Raw genomic sequence first — 20,842 nt, forward strand, 5'->3', positions numbered from 1 at the left:
GATGACTCCAGGAGGAAACTGTCCACTCTGTGAGAAGGAGACATTCATGTGGTCACGGAGCTAGAAGCGAAGAGCTGACTCAGCCATTAAAGCCAACCCTCATCCTCGGAGCGCTTCCTTCTCTGACTACAGTTGTGGTTGGATACATTATCAGTCAGTCTCCGATGATGGCTAACTGTCTGCGCTTTAGCCAATCAGCAGCCACCTTCCCTTGGGCCCGAGCGACTTCCCTCATTCACCTAAGTGAAACCTAAAGCCTAATCTTCCAGAGAGCCCTCTTAGACTACATATTGAGCAAAGAATAATTCTCCAAAGCAACAGAATGAGGGAGGGCTGCCAAGATGGCTCAGCTGGGAAAACTGTCTTTTGCCAAAGCCTGAAGCCTAAGTGTGATCCCGGAACCTACACAGTAGAGGGAAAGAACCTTACATCTACTATTGTCCTCTGTCTGCCACATGAATACATGCACACACACACACACACACACACACACCAACAACAACAACAAGTAAGTGTAATAAATACTGTTCTTAACTTTAGGATGATGACAATACAAAGAACACATGGACTGCATTCTTCCTTAGAGGTGGGTTTCCTGTCCGATATCTGCTATCAAAAGTGCCTGAAAGGGCAGTCAACCAATGGCGTGTGTGCAGAAGCATCCCTTAGGAGGCTGCTTGCTCTCTCGTCCAATGTTGTTATGTGCGTTTTCTGCATTTCTTTCTGAGAAATACTTTAGGGAAAAAAATAGGCCCTTTACTTAGTTACCTTTTGCTTTTAATTGCTGCTAATTGCTAAAGTACATGGAGTTCTTTGTGCCAATTAGTGTATACATTATGTAATAATCAAATCAGACACCTAACATTTTAAACATTTTTAAATGTTTGGTTAATGTGTAATAATTGTACATATCTGTGGGAACCCACATGATATTTCAGTGCATACATGCAACATGGTCAAATTAGCCTCTTCAAGTGTTTCCACTGGTGACAAATGCCCTATGAAGAAGAGTTGACTTAAAAGAAACAGTCACGGTTTTCTCAGAGTCTGGTAAACAAGGTGCGAAGAGGCCAAATGCATTCAATTTTACTACTGTTTCCCCAGTTCTGTGTCCACCTCGTGCTCTACTAGAAGTTTCCATGTGTGCTTCCGACTCTACCATCAAGAGAGAGCTCTGGTTACAGACTCAACTAAGGAACTGTTTTCTCTTAAAGAGCCCCCTTCCAGCCCTCTTACTACAAAAGCTCTTAGATGAAGTCAATTACCTTCAAGTTCTCCTTAGCTGGGAACAGAGGGTGAATGGAGCTCTGCTGACAGCCCAGGCTGAGGGGCGTGAGCGCTCCTGCTCTTTCCACCTCACACAGGGCCTGCTCCCAGCTTCTCTCCTCACAACACAGCCAATCTCCCCTTGTCCACCAAGCAAGCACACTGGGCTGCATTGGAGATTAAATGAACAAAATACTAATCCCTCCGTCCTGCCCAAACCACACTCCACTTCCTGTGGGTTCCTGTCTCCTTTATTTCGTTTTATCCGTTAAACATTCAGAAGACCTGCTTTTCTCTAAAACACATTCTCCTAATCAACTAATCTTTGACCTGTCTCCTGTCTTTAGATCCAACAAAACTAGTCATGTGAAACATCAAGATTTCTCTGAGTAACGAAACAGCTTCTTTGTCCCATTCTCTTCTGTCCTGTGTGTGCCAGTTTGTTTCCAAATTTACAATTGAATTAGGCTCCAGATATCTATGAAAAGTTCAGTATGAATATGAATTATTACATGTACAGCCAGGAATGAATAGATCACTGAACAAGTGGAGAAAGAGAGAGACAACAAGGTGGGTATTTGGCTTTTAGTGACTTTGTTTTGAGCAACTCTGGCTTTGTGTAATGAGCGTCAATGTTTCCCTGATGCTCAGAGGAACAGATCTAAGCAAACTCTCCATAGAGTCCAAAGGAGAGACTTTGCCCATCTTACATCTCTAATCTTTTAATCACCTTTCTCCTAAGCATCATGAATTATTAAGATATCCTTCTGCTCATCAAATTTACTATGTTTGGTCATTTAAAAATATCAAGCTTGGGGTATAGTGTATGCAAAAGAAAGTCTGCATATCAAAAATGCAAAGCCTGATGAATTTCCACAAAGTGAGTATATTTATGTAACCAAATATTGAAGGCCAGCAAGATGGCTCAGACAGTGCTTACTGGGAAAGCCTGGGCTACCTGAGTTCACTTCCCAGAGCCCATGTAAAGGCACAAAGTTATCCTCTGATTTTTATAGTTGTGCTATGGCATGTTCTCTGTCTCTCTCTCTCTCTCTCTCTCTCTCTCTCTCTCTCTCTGTCTGTCTCTCTCTCTCTGTGTGTGTGTGTGTGTGTGTTTGTGTGTCTGTCTCTGTCTCTCTCTGTCTCTCTCTGTCTCTCTCTGTCTCTGTCTCTCTGTCTCTCTCTCTCACACACACACATATACACACATACATACAATTCATTTTTAAATAAGAAGCCAAATCGTTTCAGAATCTCTAAGTCCTATGACCCCTTCCAGTGATTTCCATCCTCCCATTATCCTGATTTATGACACCAAAGATTAATGTTATGAATCTTGGAACTGTATGTAATTATCCTCCTACAGCGTGCACTTGTCTGTGTAATTCACGTTCACACTGCTGCATGTTCATGCAGCTTGCTCGCCCTCTTTGCTGGATGATTCTTCTTTTGTGAACATAAACAACAACGTGCATCTGACACAGTGTTTCCCTCACCTTGTCAGTTCATCTTCTCATTCAATGAAAGTCTGGGAACCTCAGAACTCAGGAAACACACAGAAAAGAAGGCAGGGGTGTGGGAACCAAAGAGGACAGAGGACACCAGGCGAACACGGCCCTGTAAATCGACTGGGAAAAGCTCGTATGAGCTCACAGACGTTAGCAGCCCGTTCAGGGCCGGCCGGCACAGGTCTGTGCCTGGTCCTCTTTCACTTCAGCACCCATGGGACCCCTCAGTGTGTGAGCACGTGGCTCTCTGACTTGTGCCTGCTCTTGTAGCCTTTTTCCTTCTGTTGGTTTGCCTTGTCAACTTTGATTGATGGTTCTTTGTTTTATTTTGTTATTGAAAACCATATTCTATAATAAAATTCAATAAATTGTTTTGTAGACATCGGGGTTTTCTTTTTTGCTTTGCCTTTCCATCAGTGCCATATTTTAGGTTACACTAAATTTCAGTAAATATGTATCTTTAAATGTTTTTTTTTTAATAAAGAAGCAAAGTTTGGGGACATTCTTGAATAATGAAAACCTAGAGATATAAACCTTTAGACAGTATCAAAATCTCATCATTCCCTCTTTTACCCTTGATTCTCTCTCTCTCTCTCTCTCTCTCTCTCTCTCTCTCTCTCTCTCTCTCTCTCTCAATCTCTCTCAGCACATCTTGTTAGAGAAGTGGAGAATAAAGAGAATAAAGAAGGGCTCATATAGCAGGCACCATTTTTCCTGTGTGAGTTCTAGTCTCCCCACACTGGGTGCATGCCTGTGTGCTCTGCCTACACTGCTCTGTCCCACAGGCCACACATGGGAATGTTTATGCATTATACATAAATCTGAGCAGCCGCCCAGTCAGGGCCACAATGCACACCTGCAAGGGCTTCCATCTACACTTTAGCCCATTGAGTGTAGGCTCTAGAAGTTGTGTTTCTCAGCCTGAACTGCCATTGTGTCCTTTTGTGTAATAAAGGACCATTACTGACATCACAGAGTGGTTATGACCATGGGGAAATGCACACTGATTTCCACATTGTAAGCACTGATGAAATGTTAACCATGCCCTAGACTAGGATTTTATAGCCAGCGTCTCAGGAAGTCTCCCACTTTCTAAAGCCTTTGAATGGCATTATCTCCTTCCTAACTATGAAGAAAACAATCTAAGAGATGGAAACTCCTGTCCATGGTTCATTAGAAGCAAGCAGAAGAAACAATACAATTTGACGCAAATGCTCATGTGCCTGTCATTCAGCATTCTCCCCAAATCTTTTAAAAATAGTTGTCTCTTATTATAACACACACACACACACACACACACACACACACTATATGTGTATGCTTTGAAACAGTGCTTGGTGCTTGAACAAGGAAATGGCTACCGCACACATACTTCATGCATGTGGTGAAGCACACCTGCAATCTCAGTGCACTGGAGGCTAGGATAGGAAGACTGTGAGTTTGAGGCCAGCTCAAGCTACACAGTGAGCCCTGCTCTCAAAAATAGTGATAATGATAAATTATAATAAATCACTTAATTATTGGGGACTCACTATTGTTGAGGTGGGTAAAAATTATTCCCATTTTGCACATGGGAAAACTGGACTACAACATCGTTCGTTAACTCGCCTAAGATCATGAAGTTAAGAAGTGAATGGCTAGAATAGAGGTTGAGACAGTCTGATCCCAGAGGCTGCTTAAACGCTATGTTATAGTGCTTCTTCTGTTACCTAGTGTGCCTAGCAACATGATTAGTGCTGAAAAGGTCTGTCCCCAAAAGCTTGACATAAAGTCACATATTTGAGACTGCTCCTCATCTGTCACCCCACCTCCTCGTGGTCACTTACATGTAGCCGTTCTGAGTTCACTCATGTTTCCACAGCCTAAACGCAAAGGAGCTCCCGAGCTTCATGACCATCCTGTGCTGCAAACTCTGTGAATTTAGTTACACAGTAACGGCTTAGGGAGAAGAAGGTTCTCCTCAAAGCAGTACTATCCTGAGAGAGCAAATAAGACACTTAACTGAACTAAATATGGAAGGGCTGGGGGTAGAGGGAGAAATGTATAAAGGGTGGAGAACAGATAAAACAGATAACGATATATGGATAGAAGGTTGGGTAGATAGGTAGAAAACCAATAACAGAGTCAGTTCTGGAGATGGAAAAAATTAAATTATATTCTCTGCCCTTCCACCATTTTACTTATCCAGGGTCTAGAATATCATGAATAGCCTAAAGTCTATTCTGTTTTGTTAACTGAAGAAGTCTATCCCCAGTAGCTTAACTGCTTCTAAAGGAAATGGCCTAGCTTAGAGAAAGTTGGAGACCCCAAGAGGGTTTCTATGGCAACCAAGCATCACTCACCAACACTCTCAAGGGAATATCAGGATTTAAGCCTCTGGCTTTGCCAGCTGGGTCCTAGGACCAGAAAAAAAGACACACAAAAATAGGTTGTATTTTATTATGCCAAAAAAACTAGGCACTGAATCCTAAGCCTAGCAGAGTCTGGCATGAACCAGGAATCCAGTTTTCCTCAAGCCATGGTATTGAGTCTTAGCTAACATTAAGGCCAAACGTACACTGTTCAGAAATAAGCTTGACATAAACTATCTCTCCCAGGCACTCGTGGCAAGGGAGCCACAGACAGCATCCAGGGTCTGCAAACAACCACAGTCTTCCACCTCCTCTGCTTCCAGGCTGGCTGAGCTTCTAGGATGTGGTAGAGAGGATGGGTGGGGAGGTGACCTGCTCTCTGCACCTCCTCCCTACACTCCTTCAGGGTGGGACCCTCAGAGTCTGTGGCTGAGAACGGATAACAGACTCAGGTCTGATGCTATCAGTGGAGATGCAATGCGGACCAGTGAGAGGATGGAAACTGCAGAATCTTTTAAAGCATTCATTTGTTTATTAACTCATGATCTATATCATGAGTTGTATAGGAAAAATCTGGTTTTTAAACAAATCAGACCCTTCCTTTTTTTATTCTGACTTATATGAAATCTCTTTAAATGTTTTAAACAGTTAACCTTCAAATTCTCACCATATAAGTGTCGTCTTTGCTAAAACAACTAAAATCTTATATTTAACTGGTAAGGTTAAAGTCTAGAATAGAATAAGTCCAGAATATATCTAGTATTAAGATGCTATAGATACAGACACATACATTATAGTGAGGAAAGAATGAAATAAGAAAGGAGGAAAGGAGAGAGGGAGAAGGGGAAAGGAAGAAAGGCTGATGCAAAAGCCTCTTGTGTAATTCATAACCAGCTATAACTATTTCACAGCCAGGCTCTTCCCTTCTGTATTAACACAGATAAATCTAAGAACATCTGAGCTCTCTGCAAATGTGATCTCCCTCTCACTTCCTTGAGTGTCTTTGGGAGTATGGATGATGTGTACTTTCTATTAAAAGCATGCATTTCACAGTGGCATGTCAGAGGTTGGAGCATGTTGGCATATAATGTATATTATTACATTCTAGTCAGGCAACATAGGATTTCAAGTGCACACCCTGGGGGCTGAAGAATTGGCTGAGTGATTAAGAACACTTGTTACCCCAATCCACATGACCCATCATGACCCTTTGAGAATACATACAGTAAACTTACATACAGGCAGGCAAAACACTCGTACACAGAAAGTGTTAATGCGACTAGTTGTCACATGGCTAACAGCCCCCTCAGACAGAGTTAGCTTAGTAGAAGAGGGACTGTCAGCTGCCCTGCTCAAACTTGTCAGATACTGACATTTAAATGGGAGATTAGTTGAGCAGCTGAACCTTAGACTGAGGCAGATCCTATATGGTACCTATCTTTGCCCCCACAACAGGCTGCAGAACACCTATCAGATTCTGACTGGGCCTGAAGCAGCCACTGCAGGAAGGCCTGAGGAACCACCCGCACACCCATAGCTTGTCCCAGATTTAAGCAGGTAGCTGAAAATTGAAGAACACTGTTTCCCGTCATCATGGGTTGCTCATCGTCTCATGATGGTCCTTGGTCCAAACCACCTAACAAAGTCAGATTTTAAAGAGGGCATCACAGAACCAAGCCCTTTATGTTATAAAAGGAAAGATCGGAAAAGGCCTTCACCCAGTCGTCATCATGTCTCAGGCTGTAGACTGACCCAGAGCGAAGGTGGCTACCCTAGATGGATCTCACTCTGCTCAGTAGCAGAAATGATGATGCAGGCAGGCGGAGCAAGGCCCTGGTACCCACTGCCCTCAGTCCATGCCTAGCACCTCATCCGTTCACTCACCACAGCTCCAGAGCCTGTGTCTCCTCTCGTCTGTTCTTCTGTTAGTAAGAAGCATCTCTTGTCCGGCCCATAAAGGGCAGTACTTTATAATCTTCCTGTTAGAAGGAGAGACATAACAGGTCTGCTGGGAGCCAGATGCAAATCCAAGAGATTTGTGCAGCTGCCCTTGTTGAGGTCCCTGAGCTCTTGGCCAGACAGCTCTGAGACTGGGCGGGAAGCCTCGGGCGGATGCTTCCGCACCTGCCGATTTCTTGCAGAAGGATGTTCAGACACCTCACATAGAGTGGCTATTTTTCCAGAAGACACAACCCCATGAATTACAGTGACAAGTGGAGGCAGGCGGATAACTGAAGACTGAAGCACACTCTGTCCTTCCGGGCGAAGGGACTTTGAAGAAAGCCTACACTTAGAAAGCATCAGCACAGCATCTTGCCAGATTCTGCCAAAAAGGAAACAGAGTAGCCAGAAACAAGCATCAGTGCTTAGCCTTGGGAAACTTGCAAGAGAGGAGGAAAAAAACTGGTTCTCCACTTAGCCCCAAGGTGCTGCTTAGGAAATGACACTGTACATTCGTGAAACAAACTTTCTCTCGGTAATGCCCTTGGAGATCGTCTGCCAGGCATGAGGTAGTGGAAAAGTTCAAGGATACTTAGTTCCAGATCTGTCACCAAATACGTGATTATGAGCAGGTGACTTCTTTGAGGTCTGGTCTTTATTTGTATGTTATAGGTGATGGTTGCTTCACAGGATCATTAATTATTATGATTAAATTAGGATATATGGGACTAGGAAACGCTGTTCTTCCAGAGGCCCAGAGTTTGGTTCTCAGCACTCACATCCAGCAGCACAGCTGCCTGGTATCTCTAGTTACAGGGCATCCGACAGCTTCTTCTGGCTTCCACGGGCACTGGCCCACACACGCGCAGGCACGCATGCACACATACAAATAAAATAAATTGTGGTTTTTCCAACACCCATTAATCTTCTTTATTTCAGAGATCCTTACCTTATAAAATGATTTTCCATGCTTTCCTTTAAAATTCAAACTTCATGTGATTTTTTTCTTGTTTATTGTTTGAGAATTTCCTACAAGCATATACTGTGTTTTGATCAACTCTATACCCCATTACCTTTCCTTCAATCCTCCCCTCTTTCTTCAACATTTTCCCAGCCAAATTCATCTGAAAAAAAAGGCACTGAGGGTTTTAAAACTTAAGCAAATTAGAATATATGAGGCTAGTAAGAAAGGACTTATAAACTTTTCTCGCACTCCTTTGAATTACCCATAAGAAGTTAAGAGCTGGTTTGGTGGCCTGTCATGCCTTCTGTGGAACAGCACGTCACATTAACCTCCCCCTACTCCACGGTTGGAGAGGACTTTTAATAAGCTTTATATTTTGGACTTTACAAAGTAAGTCAAAGAGAGAAGAGCCTGGCCAGCTCTCCAGGTCTGCCTCAGGCAGCCGGTTGGCACTGGAGTTAATCGCAGGCTCCCTGGACTCTCGCTTATGCCATTTTGATCCATTTTAGAGTCTTAAGATTTGAGTTCCCTTTGCTTCCTGTGGGAAGTGTAAGGAGGAAGTTGGTGGTTCCTGGAGGAAGTGGAAGTGTTGCCATAAATAATATATACATAAATCATATAATATACTATAGCATTATATATTATATCACTCTTAGCCTGATTTTTTACTGTTTCTAGGAAAAAACCTGAGCAATTTTCTAGTGAATTTTTACATTATTTATATTAAATATTATTTACATTAAATAAATCAAAATTTTCTAGCAAAATTACAGCATATCTATTTTCTCTCCTACATTGTATCTGCCAAGCACCACAATTTTTTTTGTTTGTTTGTTTGTTTTGTTTTTTCAAGACAGGGTTTCTCTGTGTAGCCCTGGCTGTCCTGGAATTCACTCTGTAGACCAGACTGGCCTCAAACTCATAAATCTGCCCTGCTTCTCCTGCCTTACTAGGACCTCTGCCTCCCAAGTGCTGGGATTAAAGGCATGTGCCACCACTGCCTGGCAGCACCACCATTTTTAAACTTGCTCCATTACGCTCTTTCCAAAGCACTACCTATAACCAGATAACTGTTTTATATTTAAGGAGCCCTAATAATGAGGCTACGGAAACCATCATCTTGAATGTGAATTGTCAGTTAGAATAGGTGGTCAGTAGAACTGGGGTATGACCTGTTGAGAGTGGAGATATGGCACCAAATAGGAAATCCCATCTGTGTCTGTGTCTTAGTAAAATTAATAGATTGATGATGATGGTGATGATGATGACAATGATGATGATGATGATGATGATATGACAGTAACAAGAAGCGAAGCCATGGATTAGGATCCTTATTGAGAGAGAGAGAGTGTGTGTGTGTGTGTGTGTGTGTGAGAGAGAGAGAGAGAGAGAGAGAGAGAGAGAGAGAGAGAAAGGAAAGGAAGGAAGGAAGGAAGGAAGGAAGGAAGGAACAATTCGAAGAGACGGCCTTGTCAGGAAGAGAGGAAGTCTAGGATGACCAGTCTGCTGCTGCCTTACCTTGGACGTCCAATCCTCCACAACTATAAAAAAGAAACATAGGAACTTTTATGAATTACTCAAGCCGTGGTATTTTATTATAGGGATCAACAAAGGCTTTAACTATGAGAGTAAAGGCCTGTCATTCTGATACATTGTTAAAACTAGCAGCTGGTCAGCCCTCTGTCACCCTTTCTTGTCCCTCTCCCACAACCACTGGTCCTTTCCTGTTCCCAACTGGTCCTCCTTCTGCTTCCACATCTTTGGGGCTTCTTAGGTCACTAAATCAGAAATAGCTTTTCCTGTCCTGGGCAGAGTGGACTTGAAGATCACCATGGACAACTTGGATAACTGATGAACATTCAAGTTCGTGGGGAATACAACTAAAAGCCAAGGTAGGAACATCTCACTTCTCCAACACGCTAATAATGTGCTGGGCAGGAATATCAATGACACTGATTCTTCCCAATAAAGACTTGGTCACTTCACCAGGGGTGAGGGAGGTTGAAATATCAACACACTATCTGGGAGTGAAGGGAATTTGGGTCTTCAGACAATTACCTAGGTGGGAACTGAGGCAGCTATGAGTATATTATACTAATCGTCCTGTGTGCACATTATAGAGTATATATCAACACAACCCTAGGGTGTGTGTTAATCTCTCTATCCAGTGTGTAAACTGAAACAGAGCATCATCTAGTGGTAAACAGCAAAATTGACATTGACTCTACCTCCACCTTCTTTTGGGACCCAAGTGCTTTGCCTACAGGAAATAGCAACAAATGTGAAGCAGAGTCATTTTCTGATGTTTATGAACGTCTTTATCCTTTCAGATGCCTGGCTCTGTTTTTTATTCTGCTTACTGGGACTGCTGTGTTCCAGGAATCAAGTCCCAGAACAACAGCACAATCTAAACAGTAGATGTTGCCCGGTGGCCTTTTGCTAAGAAAGATATCTCTTAAATAGGACTGGAAATTTCAAAGCCGAGAATGTTTTTGTTCCCTAAATATAATAAATGGCTAGGAAATACAACTACTGTTTTTAGTGCAAGTACAGTCGATGTCCACAAGTCTCAGTTCTCTTCATCGGTACAACACACACTTGACATCATAAGGAATGAATTTCTCACCCCAGACTCTTTGAAAGAGGGGAACAAAATCAGAAGACAGGGTGACGGGAAATGGGCATACTGCAAGTACTCTGTACAATTATCATATGCTAATAAAAACAGTGACGACTGAATCTTTCACCCGGATTTAAAAGAACTATCAGTCTTGGGGGAAGCTATCCACCCCTGTAGAAAACAGATGGTAACTCCTCTCCCATTCAGACCTCTTCTCCCAGATGCTCCCAGATGTGAAGAGAAGACCAGTGTCAAAGACAACAGATCTATATTCTGCTAATTACATTATGAGGAGGCCTTAGAAATGCACCCGGGTGATCAGGTACTGAGTTTTCCCCCTGCCTGTGGCCAGGAGTCACTTTCCAGCACCTCTGACCTCTCTCCTCCCACTCTCCGCCCAGTCTCCGCCCAGCCTTCCGCCCTCTTTACCTCCAACCTCCTCTTGCCACTCAACTCCCCGCTCCTCCCCTTGCTCCGCCCGCTTCCTTCTAGAAGGAATCTAGGAAGGAACCTGCATTTGAGAGGAAACTGAAAGTGAAATTGAGACAGCAGGCTTACAAGGGCGAAGCTTGGAGCGCTTAGACAAAGCTGAGGACCCTGGTAAGGTGAGTGAAGCAGAGACCCTGGGCGCTCTAGCTGGGCTCTCCCCTCCCCCCACCCCCGCCCCAGATTCAAGGACCCTCTTCCCACCAGCGCCCCACCTGCTGCTTCTCTTCAGCAGAGTTCTCTTGTCCTAGCCCTACAGAGCTGCCCACGCTGACCTGTAGAAGCTGGGCTCTGAAAGTGGCTATCCTAGTGCCCTGGAAGGTGCCTTAGCTGAGACGACGGTCCTAGTAAAGGCAGGAGAAGCAGGGCAGTGACCTAGTCCAGAGGGAGCTCAAGGAAACCCCTGCCCCTTAAAGACCCCTGCTTGAGGAGAGGGCTAGCCATTTAGAAAATTCTGTGGGTTTAAGACACCCAGTGCCCTAAAGGAAGTTGAGACAAATACTAGGTTTGGAGCAGCTTAGAGGGCTCCCCACAAATGCCCATGGATGAGCGCACATTCATAGATATATATATAGGGGAACGTGTGGGCATGCCAACACTGATGCAATTGTGCTCAAGTATAGTAGCATATAAGAACATACCAGGGTAAATAAAAACATCAATGTATAAAGGTACATGCATACATATATAAATACATACATTACACATGCGACCCTAATAACTGGGAAATGTACTCTTAGACGATGGTCTCGAGAAAATGAATGGCATCTTGAAGTGTTCTTACATGAACTGAGTGGGTCACTAATGACATACCTAGGCTGTACGGCAGTATCGCCTATTGCACAATCGCCATATATGCGGCCCGTCATAGTTGACACAATGTCACGTGATGCGTAGCTGTGTAAACCTTGACTCCTAACACCTGACCCCTGTAGTTACTGCCAAGATTAATGAAGACTGGATGCACTTGTAGCACCTGGCTGGAATACAAAGGGTCCGTGGAGAATATAAATGGTCATTGCTACCACGGCCAGAGATGAGAGAAAGGATGTGGGAGGACGCTGAGGGTTAAAGCAGGGATGGGTATGATGATGATGGAGCTGTTAGCATTGTTGTGCCTGCCAGTTGTCTCTGTCTCTTCTGGAAACTCCTCCCCTTCTGCCTGGCTGGCCCCCATGCTGAGGCTGGAGGAGAGGCCACTGTTGTATCTTGCCTCGCGCTTTTCCCTCCTGTGTTGTTCCATGTTCACCTTTGCATTATTTGGGGGAATTGGAGATTTGCCCTGTGTTTGCTTTTGTCCTGCAAATTCTCATTTTATCTCTTGCCCCCTCTGCATCTCTCAAGATTCCACAGTGGATGCCACCCCTCCACAACCTCAAAAATGTCTCTGGAAAAGATGTGGGAGGAGGTCACCTGTTGTATCTGCCTGGATCCCATGGTGGAGCCTATGAGTATCGACTGTGGCCATTGCTTTTGCAAGGAATGCATTTCTGAGGTTGGGAAAAATGGGGGCAGTTCGTGTCCCGAGTGCCGGCAACACTTTCTGCTCAGAAACCTCAGGCCCAATCGGCATGTAGCCAACATGGTAGAAAACCTTAAACAAGTAGCCCAGAATACCAAGAAGGGCACCCAGAAAATGTGCTGCACGAAGCATGGAGAGACACTTCACATGTTCTGTGAGGAAGACGGGCAGGCCCTTTGCTGGGTGTGTGCCCAGTCTGGGAAACACCGGGACCACACCAAGGTCCCTATTGAAGAAGCTGCTAAGGTATACCAGGTAAGGCCTTAGCACAGACTAAAGAAGGTGGCCCATGGAGAGCGCTTTGCTCCCCAGAATGGTGGGTGAGAGTCACCCCTATGTCCGAGAAGTTGGGAAACAGGGATATTTTCTTCCTTCTTTACGAGGACCTTGTGTATGAAATACAACTTTATTTCTCAGCAACAGAGGCTGCTGAAATCCATGGAGATGCATCGTGCTTTCCTGTGGCTCCCTGGTACATTAGAAATGCAATGGCCCAAATTAAAAAAAAATATATACATATATATATATATATATATATATATATATATATATATATAAAAGAAAAAAGTCAAAAAAATAAAAAGAAAAGAAATGCAATGGCCCAGATCCCATTACCCCTTTGGTGTAGTTCTGTTTTTGTAAGACATACTAGGTTTCCTCCAAAGTCTGTCCATCAGCCTCCCCCACATCTCTAGCTGGGGACTAACCTGCCATCTTTTTCTACAGGAGAAGATCCATGAGGCTTTAGAAAAACTGAGAAAAGGGAAAGAGTTGGCCGAGACGTTGGAAATGGATCTTGCAATGCAGAGAACAGACTGGAAGGCAAGAGCTGTAGGCGGGGCGGCAACCCAGGTCTTGACCTCAAGCAAGCCTTAACCACGACTGTGCCTGTCCAAGGGGTGCCAGAGTTATTATATAGGTCACTCTCCAAGAACCATCCACACTGTATGTCTCCAGATTGAGAGGAATTGAAAGAAAGGAAGGAAAAGAGGAGGACACAGAGATGGAAAAGAGGAAGGGAGGGAAGGAAGGAGAAGGGAAGAAGGAAGCTTATAATCAGATAGGATTTCCCCCAGTCTGACACAGGAGAAATTATAAGGTCACGTCACATCCTTCCTTCTGACCCTGTCTCAGGGGACAGCAGAGTCAACACTAGCCTCTTGGGTCTGCAGTAGGAAGCCCACCTGACCTGGTGGCTGCTTGATGTTGAGCAAGTTATTAGTCCGAAGCCTGACAGAGAACTAAAGCCTGTCACAGTGAGAATTTGCAGGTAGAAAATGAAATACATCTGAAACTGGGAAGGAATGCAAGAGGCTCACAGCCAGTCACAGGACCCAAATGATTGGCAGCGTCTTGACCCTCCCAAGAAGGCAAAGACTATTTTCCTGCGGCCACTGTTTTCCCCCCAAGGGCTTAGAGGGCATCATTGGGTATGGGAACAGGTTTTACACTCTATAACTTGCTGAAATAGAAAGGCAAAGGAAATCACGTGGGCTTTAATAGGTTTTGAAAGAAAGGTTGAGAAAATATCTGCTGCAGGAGGCATGTGTTGGTGGGGTTGGGGTGTGAGTGTAGTTGGGTGTTTAGGGAACAGAAACACCTTCACCACCAAAGCTTAGGAAATTTTTATTAAAAAACTCTTGTCTTTCCCTTGCCACCACAGAGGAACGTTGACACAAAGAAGTCGAGGATTCACGCAGAGTTCGTACATCAGAATAGCTTGCTGGCTCAGGAGGAGCAGAGGCAGCTGCAGAAGCTGGAGAAGGAAGAAAGGGAGCACCTGAGACTCCTGGCGGAGAAGGAGGCTGAGCTGGCTGAGAAGAACCAGGCCCTGCAGGAGCTGATCTCAGAGCTGGAGAGGAGGAGCCGTGGTTCTGAGCTGGAGCTGCTGCAGGTGGGACCCCTGTGCAGGCGCGAGGGGGACCTTGGGAAAAGCTAGTGCTATCTGGAACCACTCTTATTTTTTTTTAACCATTATGATAACAGTAACTTTAATTAAAATTTGAAACCCCAAAGGGACAATAACAAAACAAACCCAAAATGTGGTTCACAACCAATAGCTTAATACTAGGGAGAATGACATCACATCCAGGGGGATTTGACCATGTGACCTCAGTGTGTCACTCACTCAGAGCAGCAGATGCAGATACTGCTTCTGTTTTCTTGATTAAAGGAGAAAAGCCAGAAAGCCAGCATTGGGCATAACATTGAAAGTGCCACAGTCTCTTTCCTCCTTTGCCAGGGGTGCAAGGTCTAGCACTAGATTTACAATTTAAACATAGTAGAAAATGGTCATATCTGTTTCAGTTACTTAGGGAAGAAAGGCACCTTCCACACCGGGCATCAGAAACTTGTCCATGTGGAAACCACAGTTGAATTGTTTTGGCTTGTTTACGTGGTGTTTAAGAAAATAGAAGGCCTGGAGGGCACATTAAATTAACTTGATGTCGCTCTTAAAACAAGTGCTACCTTAATTTTTTAAATAAGCTGAAATATGAACCCTCGAGTGGCTTCCATTCCAGAACAACAGGGTGCAGACACAAGAGGAAGTACTCCAGGTAGCAACCAATACATAGATATTCCTGGGAGATGCCCAGGTAAATCATATGTCACCTGGATACATAGTATTGCATATCTTAAGTGATGTTTTTAAAAAGAATTAAAAGAGGAAATCCATTTGAGTGCTTAGACAAGTAGCCATGAGAATGTTTTTAAAAAATACAGTGCATAAAACTGAACTGTGCCATTTCTCTCCAAAATGATAGGTCATGGGAATAAACTCTGTCTTTTCTATACTCAGTTTCTCCATTTATGAAGCCACAGAGGGAGTGGGGCCCAGGAGGGTGCCACTAATACCTGTTAACGGCTGTTGCGTCTTAATACTGTATGCGTGTCTGTGAACTACCTACATGATTTTTACATGCTCCAGTTCTACAGATAGTCTCACTCTTTTCCCAAAGTAAACTTAAAATATTTTTTTCCGAAGCACAGGAACTTAAAAATCATGTATTGATACTACTATTCTTTGTCCTAATTTTTCCCATAATGATGATAGCTCAGGTTCTTAAACAGCACACAAGGGGCTTGCCAAGGCTCAGGTCAGTGCTGCTGTGATCCCACTCCACAGAAGAGAAAACGTTAATGGACTTAGTGGGTGATTCCCGTTAACTTACATCCGCTTATCTATGCAGTAAGAGGCAGAATTTAAGACGATAGATCGTGTTTTACAGTCATGCATACTCTAAAGCCATCTGGCATCCACCCTTGGTGTGTTGGATGGTTGGTTCCTGGTGTTGGAACGCTGTAGGTTTCTTTTCTCATGCCTGTGTTCCTCAGGTGCATACAGACATTTCTTTCTGCTTCACACAGAGGAGCTGATTATATTGGTTTGACTTGGCAGGCTGTCTCTTGCCTGTCACTGAACTGGGCTCCTTGGGGCCTTCTTACGGAGCCTAGAATGCTGCCAGTCCAAACGTTGTGGCTGTCACTCCCTGGGAGTGACTATTCCCTCTTGAACTCACTCTAAATAGTGGAGAATATTCGCCACAGCAGAGGACAAAGCCTTTAGCCAACTAGCCCTTCCTCCACAAACAACTCAAGCCCATAAATAGCAAGGAGCCTCTCTGGACATCTACCTCAGCCATTCTCTCCCTGAAGCTACCTCTGGGCTTCCGTTGGGTTGGGTTGCTTATTTTACTCTTCTACTGACTCCATGGCCAGCCCACCTCCTCCAGGAACCTAGTCCTTGTAATTTGCCTTCCCTGTCAGTCTTCAAATCCCTTGTCATATCCTAGCTAAAGGCCATAGCCATGTTGGTTTCCTGGATGTTCTGTGAGCCATCGCATGTCATTTCTGCTGAGGGCTTGTCAGAGTTGTCTTTGGGGTCTTGGCCTAGGATGATGGTGTGGAACAGAGCCCAGGAGAAATGTGAGTGATGTCACATGGTCCCAGGAGTGGCATCTCAGTGGTCAGAAACTCCAGAATTGACTGTCTGTCTTTTCTCTCCTCAGGAGGTGAGGATCATCCTGGAGAGGTAAGGAGAGGCTTCCTCAGTTAGAAAAGGGAACAGAGTCTCCTGGGAGGCTCTGCTAGTGTATGAGAAATAGAGAGGGGGCCACTCTCAGCCAGCCATTGAACTGAGCACAGAGTCCCCCCCAATGGAGGAGCTAGAGAAAGGACCCAAGGAGCTGAAGTGGTTTGCAGTGCCACAGACGGAACAACAGTATAAGTCATCCAGTACTCCCAGAGCTCCCGGGGCAAAACCATCAACCAAAGAGTACACATGAAGTTACCATGGCTCCAGACACATAGGCAGCAGAGGATGGCCTTGTTAGACACCAAATGGAGGAGAGGCCCTTGGTCCTGGAAAGACTTGATGCCATAGTGTAGAGGAATACCAGGGCAGGGAAGCGGGGAGGGTTGATTGCGGAAGGGGAGATGGCTTATGGGATTTTCGGGAGAGGGGGACCCAGGAAAGGGGACAACAATTGAAATGTAAATAAAGCATGTATCTAAGAAAAAAAGAAAAGGGAACAGGAAGCATGCGTGCATGGAAATGGCCATTGACTTAGGGATTGGGGGTTTTGCATTTGGGGTTTTGGCCATGCATTGCTAGTCTCAAAACCTGGTCCGCTCTAAAATGTTCTCTACCCTCAAACTAACGGACATCTCAGTTGATGAATTGCCAGTGTGGTTAACGATTATCATCTTCATGCATTAAAAGTCCCCCACTAAAAAGTAACAGGTAACCTGAGTCGGCTAGGACTCCCATATGAAAAAGCATTCATAAGGAATGAGTGAGACCCACGGCATGGCCAAGACTCGCCCAAGTTCTTTCCAGAAGTGACCCGGCCTGTTAGATGGCTCCCTGTAAAATTAAATAGAATCCACATGGCCATGACCTCGGGTTCTGGAAAGACATGGAGATTTATTTGAGATTCCTAGAACTTGGAACTCCTAGATAGGAACTTTTTTTCCTTTCACGTGGACACTGAACGCATGAGTATTTGTACATTTGTATTGAGTTTAATTATCAGAGCCATCCATGAAGGAGAGCACTGGGGCCTGAGGTAGAAGATTGGAGTAGGAAATAAGATTCTCAAACTCTTTCCCTAGGAGTGTGTCCTGGAATCTGGACACGTTAGAAGTTGACTCCCCAGACCTGACCAGCACATGCCATGTGCCAGGGCGGAAGAAGATGCTGAGGACGTGTTGGGGTGAGGTGACTTCTAGGAATTGTAGGCTGAACAGAAAGGGATAATGAGAGTGTGGAGTAGACGGCCATGGGGAGCCCAGGGTGGTAATGTGTGGAAGAGGTGGGAAGTAGTGCAGGTAGAGCAGACAACACAGGTGAGGTTTCCTCACACATCAGATGAAGGGCCAGAGTTACTGTGAGTCGTTTCCTCACATGATGAGATTCAGAGTCATCCCCCGCCCCGCACCTTTGAGTTTGCATGGATGCCCTCACTACAAGCACGGAGTTGCTGGCCCCATGCATCCAGTCTTACCTGTGACCTTTCTTTCTGCAGTCCACATTACTCTGGATCGCAACACTGCCAACTCATGGCTCATCATCTCAAAGGATCGGAGACAAGTGAGGATGGGAGATACCCATCAGAACGTGCCTGAAAATGAGGAGAGGTTTAATAATTACCCCATGGTGCTAGGTGCCCAGAGATTCACCTCTGGCAAGATGTACTGGGAGGTAGATGTGACCCAAAAGGAGGCCTGGGATCTGGGGGTTTGCAGAGATTCTGTGCAGAGGAAAGGGTCGTTTTCACTCAGTCCTGAGAATGGCTTCTGGGCCATCTGGCTATGGCAGAAAGACAGCTATGAGGCTGGCACCAGTCCACAGACCACCCTCCACATTCAGGTCCCTCCATGCCAAATTGGAATCTTTGTGGACTATGAGGCTGGCATTGTCTCCTTCTACAACATAACTGACCACGGCTCTCTCATCTACACCTTCTGGAACTGTGCTTTTGCTGGACCTCTGCGACCTTTCTTCAGTGTTGGTTTCAATGATGATGGAGGAAATGCAGCACCTCTAAAGCTCTGTCCACTAAAGATATGATGGCCAGGAGCCAGTGCCTACTGACAGCTCTTCGCAGACACTTACCTCCTCCATGTCCTGATCAAGATCCAATGACTGCTGAGGACCATTTCTGGATACATATGCTCACTTCTTCTTGGTGTTCCTCAGCTGTGCACTTTCTCGTTTTCACCCATCTGGTTGGAACTACCCTAAACCCTCATCTCTTTAAAAGAGTCAGAGTCCCAGAATGAAGGTGTCAGCTGGGCAACTAAAAGTCAGTGTCAACTGATCTTCAACATCAGTAGACCTGACAATGATTCCTCAATGAAACAGACTCCCGGCATTGGACCCAAACTCATCTAGCTCAGGCAGAAGCACATTTCTGCCTCCTTTGTGTGACTTCCTTTGTTTTCTCTGTCCTTAGGCCAGATACCTGTCTATTCCTGTATCTTCTGTGGCTTGCAGAAGGACCTCCTAGAAACCGTGTTTGGTCTATCCTATTCAGTTATTATTGGTAAAGCTCAGAATATTTGTCTTAACATTGTACATCTTTTGGTTTGTTGGTGTTACTGGGGGGCTTTTTGGGTTTTATTAATGCTTGTTTGTTTTCACTCCTTGGAATGCTCTGTGTTGTTCTTCTGTAGACCCAGGTCAAGAATATCTTCCAGGGTAACAAACAAAAGCCAGGATGAAGTAGTGAGTGTGGTTCATACAAGAGCTGAATGTAACACCAACAGTACGCTCGATATCCCCAGTGAAAAGCCCAGGGGCCATGCTGCTCTGGTCAGTGAGCCCCTGCCGTTGCTCCTCACAAAGATGGAATGGCTGTGCTCAGACACTGCCATTCTGTAATGCTCAGACACTGCTGGCAGTCTGTAAATATGCTGTTTCCTGGTTCCATTGCCTTGAAGAAAGTGAAATTAGTAGCTGAACTAGTACATAAATATTTTGAGAGCTTCAAAAAACTTTCAGCAGAGTTAGGAGAAAGTATGGATAGGTGGACAATAATGAACACCCAGATAGTTTCCACAAAGACAACATCATAGAGCTAAAAATACATTAGCAAAGTCAATTAATGGCTCCACTAGTAGGCTGAACGAGGCTCAAGTATGTCCAGTAAGAAACCTTAACTTTGAAAATGATCTTTCTTCTTCATATTGTGTCTTAGAGTTGACACTGTAAATAATAATTTGTATCTTTTGATTTTCATCCTGATAGAAGGAAACTATTATAATGATACAACTTTCAGTTCTTCACAATCTGAGCACATTGTGCTCAAGGAGTTACCTTGATCTCCAAGTACCGATTTCAATTCTGATTAATGCTGTCTTTTAATGTCAAATAAAGCCTGTTAATTTTCCTGAGTTTCTTTCATTCTACCACCACCTTCCAAATTAACAGACACAAAGTATTACAGAAGTGTTATCTGTGCTGGCTCAGGCCAGACAGAATCGCAGTGTGAAGAGAGATGGGCACAGAGTCCCTCCCCAGCAAAGCAGCTTTTGGCACTTGCCGTGAGGAGAGTGTGGGCCCTGGTGGGTAAACCTCCCCCATTGAAAGCCTGGTCTCCAGGCGTGGATGGACAGCATAAAAAGTGCTTGGTGGGTTACTTCTAAAGAGGAGGAGGAGGAATGATACAAAGTAGTGTAGGAAAGGGCATGCATGTGGTACCTGTGAGGAGATAGGCAAATAGGATCAAAGTACATTGAAATTCTCAATTTTAAAATGAGATTAGGAAAGAAACATTGCATCAAATTTTGAGAGACACTTTCTTTAAAAAAGATTTTTAAGATAGAACTATAATGTGTTTTGCATTATATGTAACATATTTCCTGTTCATGGGTCAGTCATGCTGTAGCTAATGATAAACATGCAGTGAGAGCACAATCCAGACACATGAAGATTGTGGCAAGCCTCCATATTTGACCCATACTTATGTTTTGACAATAAACATTTATTAAGCTGTAATGTTCACAGTGGTTTAATTCAGTTTTTAATCAGCTCTACAGACTTCTAATATCAAAGCCAATGACTAATGAATAAGAGTAATGTATCCATCACTTTGCAAAAACAATAACAATAAGCCTAATGGTTTTTTTCTATGTAAGATATTCATACAGCGTTCGCTACCCAGCTAAGGTGTACGGATA

The 20,842-nt window shown here is 44.3% G+C and overlaps 1 protein-coding gene across 1 annotated transcript; it reads left to right on the plus strand.

The window, feature by feature from the left end:
- Positions 1-11,139: 11,139 nt before the first annotated feature.
- On the plus strand, positions 11,140-20,660 carry Trim21 (tripartite motif containing 21). The gene is made up of 7 exons (XM_052156065.1): positions 11,140-11,255; positions 12,481-12,913; positions 13,385-13,480; positions 14,322-14,552; positions 16,669-16,691; positions 17,774-17,874; positions 18,187-20,660. Exons 2-7 carry the CDS (start codon positions 12,518-12,520, stop codon positions 18,729-18,731), a joined length of 1,392 nt encoding a protein of 463 aa, XP_052012025.1. The 5' UTR covers positions 11,140-11,255; positions 12,481-12,517; the 3' UTR covers positions 18,732-20,660.
- Positions 20,661-20,842: the final 182 nt, after the last annotated feature.

Source organism: Apodemus sylvaticus, chromosome 1 (assembly GCF_947179515.1).
Source record: "Apodemus sylvaticus chromosome 1, mApoSyl1.1, whole genome shotgun sequence".
In the NCBI taxonomy this organism is placed as follows: Eukaryota; Metazoa; Chordata; class Mammalia; order Rodentia; family Muridae; genus Apodemus; species Apodemus sylvaticus.